We start from the raw sequence: 6,000 nt of genomic DNA, 5'->3' as shown, positions 1-6,000 counted from the left end.
AGGAACGGGTGAGGATCCTGGGATTGTATTCATTGGAGTTTAGAAGATTAAGGGGAGATCTAATAGAATCTTACAAGATAATACATGGCTTGGAGAGGGTGGACGCTAGGAAATTGTTTCCGTTAGGCGAGGAGACTAGAACCCGTGGACACAGCCTTAGAATTAGAGGGGGTAAATTCAGAACAGAAATGCGGAGACATTTCTTCAGCCAGAGAGTGGTGGGCCTGTGGAATTCATTGCCGCAGAGTGCAGTGGAGGCTGGGACGCTAAATGTCTTCAAGGCAGAGATTGATAAATTCTTGATGTCACAAGAATTAAGGGTTACAGGGAGAATGCGGGTAAGTGGAGTTGAAATGCCCATCAGCCATGATTGAATGGCGGAGTGGACTCGATGGGCCGAATGGCCTTACTTCCACTTCTATGTCTTATGGTCTTATGGATGCAAGTTTGACTGTGGTAAGGTTAATATTACAGTTTTAATTCCCACAAATGTAGATTATGTTCTTTACATGCCTGTCACATTTATTTGGTCATACACCTGAACTTTGAATGCTACATGATTCAATCTGCCAAAGGTGAAATTGTACAATTCAGGTCTTGCCTTCAAAACATTATGCAACCTTGACTCAGAACTACAAACTTAGGAATATTTAAGCATTGTGAAAGAAAGAAAGAATTTGGTGGAAATGTTACAATAGTATATGAATTAAAACTAAAATTAAGTGCTTCTTTTAAAATAAAAATAGGAAAGGGAGGGAGAATGAGGAGGTAAATGAAGAATGGACAACAAATTGCATTTTTATTGAAATGCTTTTATTTTAGTTACATCAAGTTAATTTTGCAACAATATTACATGTGACAGTAATCGGGCTAATTTTATGGCACAACAGTAAAAATTAGCTAGCACAGAACTTTTGAACTCCTTGCCAGTCAAATTGCTGTAACAAAAGTCTGTAATTACCTCTTCAAAAAGTATCTCTGGCTAAGTTTGCAGATGATACAAAGATAGGTAGATGAACATGTAGCATTCAGGAGGTGGAGACTCTGCAGATGGATTTGGACAGTTTAGGAGAGTGGGCAAAGAACTGACAGATGGAGTACAACATGGGAAAGTGTGAGGTCATGCATTTTGGTCGGAAGAATAGAGGCATGGACTATTTTCTAAATAGGGAGAAAAATTCGGAAGTCTGAAATGCAAAGAGACTTGGGAGTTCTAGTCCAGGATTCTCTCAAGGTAAACTTGCAGATAGAGTCAGTAGTTAGCAAGGCAGATGCAATGGTGGCACTTACTTTGAGAGAACTCAAATATAAAAGCAGGGATGTACTTCTATGGCTCTAAAAGGGTCTGGTCAGACCACATTTGGAGACTTGTGCACAGTTTTGGGCCCCATATCTCAGGAAGGCTGTACTGGCCCTGGAACATGTTCAGAGGAAGTTTGTGAGAATGGTTCCAGGAATGAAAAGCTTTACATGTGAGGAATGTTTGAGGGTTCTGGGATTATACTCAATGGTGTTTAGAAGGATGGGGGGGGGGGGGTTCTAATTGAAACATGCAGAATATTGAATGGCCTGAACAGAGTAAATGTTTCCATTGGTAGAAGATACTAGGACCCAAGGGCCTTAGAGTAAAGGAAAGACCTTTTAGAATAGAGATAAGGAGAAACTTCTTCAGCCAGAGAGTGGTAAATCTATGGAATTCATTGCCACAGTAGGCTATGGAGGTCATATCATTGGGTACATTTAGGACTGAGATAGATAAGATCTTGAGTATAAGGGGATCAAGGGTTATGGGGAAAATTGGGGAGAATGGGGTTGATAAACCTGTTAGCCATGACTGAATGGCAGAGCAGACATAATGGGCCGAATGACCTAATTTCTGCTCCTACTTTTTCGGGTCTATTTCCATGCTTGCTACTGACAAGAATTAGAGCATGGCAGAGTCAGCAAAGTTCTAGGTGACTTGTACGTGCATACTCCATATCGTATGGCACAGGGCGGCACGGTGGCACAGTGGTTAGCACTGCTGCCTCACAGCGCCAGAGACCTGGGTTCAGTTCCCGCCTCAGGCGACTGACTGTGTGGAGTTTGCACATTCTCCCCGTGTCTGCGTGGGTTTCCTCCGGGTGCTCCGGTTTCCTCCCACAGTCTAAAAGATGTGCAGGTTAGGTGAATTGGTCATGCTAAATTGCCCGTAGTGTTAGGTATAGGGGTAAAAATGTAGGGGTATGGGTGGGTTGCGCTTCGGCGGTTGGTGTGGACTTGTTGGGCCGAAGGGCCTGTTTCCACACTGTAATGTAATCTGTAAAATCTGTAATCTGTAAAATCATTTGATTTGTGCTGGAGGATGAGCAACAACATGTACCATATCCTCAATTAAATCAATCAAGATACAAATACGATGCAGATATAATAAAACTAATAATTTGCTTTTATTGGAAAGCTGAATCACTGAATGGAGTTGCACAAATTTGCGTATCTGCTAGAAAACACCTCAATGTTTATTGTAATGGCTGATCAGATTCTAATTTTGCTCACGAGAGTGAAACACTGAGTAGAATCTAAAGAATTTAAAAGCAATAATTTTCTGGAATTGGCCATTATATCACTGGGGATTTGTCATTACATTCAGTTGCAGAAATTAATTTTAGCTTTAGTTTAATTTTGTATATGATATTTAGCAGATGTTTTTGTTTATTTAGTTAAAACCTTATATTTTATTTATGTTTTCTTATTTATTGTTTAGCATTAGTGGTTGCTACTCTTTTGTTTGCATGCATACATGAGCTAATATTCAAGCTAATTTCCTTTGGATTCCAAAGGTTTCATGGGGAGTTTACTGACAATTGATTTGTTGTTGTCTTATGACACCATCATTCTGAGGCTGGCCAGAATCCAGAGTAGTTAGATGTAATTTTCCTTCTTTTCTTTGGGTGAGAGAGTAAGAAATATATCAGGTGCTTGTTATGGTAAGTAATTTATAATCTCAGTAAAGTATCAACTGTATGAATTGCAGATTGAAAATTTGCAAGGCTCCAAGGAAATATCTTCAGTTGAATGTATGTAAGAAGTCTTATTTGATCAATACCAATTGCAGCTACCATTTCATGATCTATGATGGTGTAATTATTAACTTTACTTTTTGAATAGTTGAAGTTTCATAATTCAAAGTTCATTCAAACCATGCTGACAACTTTAGTTATGAATTTTACATGCAGTTATATTCATGGTCTCTAAAACTACAGATGCCTGGACAGACACCGGTATCCATTTTTCAAATATTATTCCATAATTTAACTGCAGCCACTCCACCACCACACAGAACTCAAAAATGAAACTAAGCCCAACACACATGATATAGGAACACAAATCAAAGCATACCTGATTCTGTCAGGATTAGAATCCAAGTTTCCAAAGAAAAGTCATCAAGCTTCACAATGCTTAATAAGAGTTATGAAATAACTTTCAGATGAATATGTTAGACGATTTTCTTAGTTTCACTGTCAACTACATTGTTTCTTCTAGATGTTTCAGTGCACATCGATGTTGCTTCTGCACAAACTGGTGTTACCCGATTCCTTGAACTTAATCCAAATTGGTGGTAAGTTAGTCCCTAATGAATATTCAATGTTTTTCATATTAACTGTAAATTCTACTGAAAAGAGACTTTTTCTTGCTTCGAAGAATCTCATTCAAGTTACATTTATTGTCCCCTCCATTCTTTAGTTGTTTGGTTCCTCTGCATTTCATTCCATTTCTTTCTGAATTCTGTTTTGTCAGTTTTCTTTATCTTTAATGAAGTATTATTAACAATTATCAATGATTGGAAAAATATGTAACACTAATTCCTATACCATAATCAGTAAACATTTGAGTACTGCAAATAAAACAATACTTTTCAATAGAAAATTTAAGTTTCAAATTGTGCATGGCAGCTGGCATCAGTTTATGTAATTTTTTGTGTTCTGCTGGAAATGCTTTAATCAGAGAGCTTATATAGGAATAAAAGTGGGAGTTTCAGACCCTCAAACCTGTTTCACAATTTAGTTCAATCACAGCTGATTTAAATCTTACTTTCATATGGATTCCATAATCTTTAATTCCTATGATATTAAAAAAATCAGTCTCTTTTGAGATTTTCATTAATGTTGCCACAGCTTTTTAGGACATAGTTATAGATTTCCACAACTGTATAAAGAAGTTACATTCCTATACCACTCTGGTCAAGCTAGAGTTGCAAGGATATCTCCCCTTGTCTGGACGTACCCAACAAAAAATTTGTAGACTTTTTTGGACTTCAGTAAGGTATTCAACAAGACTCGTTAGCAAGGTTCGATCTCATGGAATGCATGGAAATCTAGCCATTTGGACAGAAAGCTGGCTTGAAGGTAGAAGACAGAGGGTGGTGTGGATGGTTGCTTTTCAGACTGGAGGCCTGTGACCAGTGTAGTGCCATAAGTATCGGTGCTGGGTCCACTACTTTTCTTCATGTATATAAAAGATTTGGATGTGAACTTAGGAGGTATAGTTAGTAAGTTTGCAGATGACACCAAAATTGGACAGCGAAGCAGGTTACCTCAGAGTACAATGGGACCTTGATCAGATGGGCCAATAGGCTGAGGAGTGGCAGATGGAGTTTACATTTTCATAAATGCGAGGTGCTGCATTTTGGAAAAGCAAATCAGAGCAGGACTTACACACTTAATGGTAAGGTCCTGGGGAATGTTGCTGAACAAAGAGACCTTGGAGTGCAGGTTCATTGTTTCTTGAAAGTAGAGTCGCAGGTAGATATGATAATGAAGGCAGCATTTGTAATGTTTTCCTTTATTGGTCAGAATATTGAGTATAGGAATTGGGAGGTAATTTCATGGCTGTACAGGACAATGGTTTGGCCACTTTTTTGAAATATTGCATGTAAATAGTCCAGAACTAGAGGACATAGGGTTTTCACACAGAGGGTGATGCGTGTCTGGAATGAGCTTCCAGAGGAAGTGGTGAAGTGGTGAAAGCTGGTCCAGTTATAGCATTTAGAAGTTATCTGGATGAGTGTATGAATAGGAAGGGCTCAGAGTGATATGGGCCAAGTGCTGGCAAATGGGACTAGATTAGAATAGGATATTTGGTTGGCATGGACAAGTTGGACCAAAGGGTTTGTGTCTATGCTGTACATCACTATTACTCTAAACTTGGTCAGAATATTATTAGGTACCACTTTTCAGACAAGAGTTACTGTCTGAACAGTAGTACAGCACCAAATTACCAGAATGATACTAGATATGAAAGAATTAAATTATGAAGAGAGGATGTAAGAAAACTTGGTTTTTATTATTTCCTATTCCTAGATTATATCTCCCCGAGATTCTAAATTTGAGGAAATAGAAGAAAGGGTACAAAAGAATAATTTTCACCTGCAGGATGAATAAAAACAAACTGACATCCTTAAAATCAGAGCTAAGTAATTGCATGAAGTGGGAAATTGCATTTCTTTCACCCAGAATAAAGGAAAAGGTTAAATAATTCTTCCTTTTTAATAACGTAGTAGAAGCAGAATTCAAAACTTTTTAAGGATAATAGATTAATTTTGAAAGGAAATATGTGAATAATGGGACTGTGATCTGGCATAAGTGAAGGAGGTAAAGTAGGCTCCATTTCTGCTTGAACATTCTATGAGCTACTTTTCACCTTTTGGAAGTCATGGAGATGTACAGCACAGAAAATGACCCTTTGGTCCAACTCATCAATGCCAACCAGGTATCCTAACCTAATCTAGTCCTATTTGCTCATATCCCTGTAAACCCTTACTTTTCATATACCCATCAAGATGCCTTTTACCACCCTCTGCATGAAAACTTTGCCCCTTAGGTCTCTTTTATATCTTTCCCATCTCACCCTCAACCTATGCCCCCTAGTTCTGGACTCCCCCACCCCAGGGAAAATACTTTGTCCATTTATCCTATCCTTTCCCCTCATGATTTTATAAACCTTTATAAGGTCACCCCTCAG

At 38.3% G+C, this 6,000-nt stretch overlaps 1 protein-coding gene across 2 annotated transcripts in view; it reads left to right on the top strand.

The window, feature by feature from the left end:
• The window catches only part of alg12 (ALG12 alpha-1,6-mannosyltransferase), a 63,294-nt gene that overhangs the window by 17,225 nt on the left and 40,069 nt on the right, over positions 1-6,000 (top strand). Inside the window, exon 8 of one of the 2 annotated variants that reach the window (XM_043713721.1) lies at positions 3,523-3,598. In XM_043713721.1, coding sequence (XP_043569656.1) covers positions 3,523-3,598 — 76 coding nt within the window. Of the gene's footprint in view, positions 1-3,522; positions 3,599-6,000 lie in introns of those variants that run through there. The other variant, XM_043713718.1, reaches the window with a different exon arrangement.

Source organism: Chiloscyllium plagiosum, chromosome 23 (genome assembly GCF_004010195.1).
Source record: "Chiloscyllium plagiosum isolate BGI_BamShark_2017 chromosome 23, ASM401019v2, whole genome shotgun sequence".
NCBI lineage: Eukaryota > Metazoa > Chordata > Chondrichthyes > Orectolobiformes > Hemiscylliidae > Chiloscyllium > Chiloscyllium plagiosum.
Note: the sequence above shows the minus strand (reverse complement) of the source record. Positions and strands in the feature narration are given on the sequence as shown.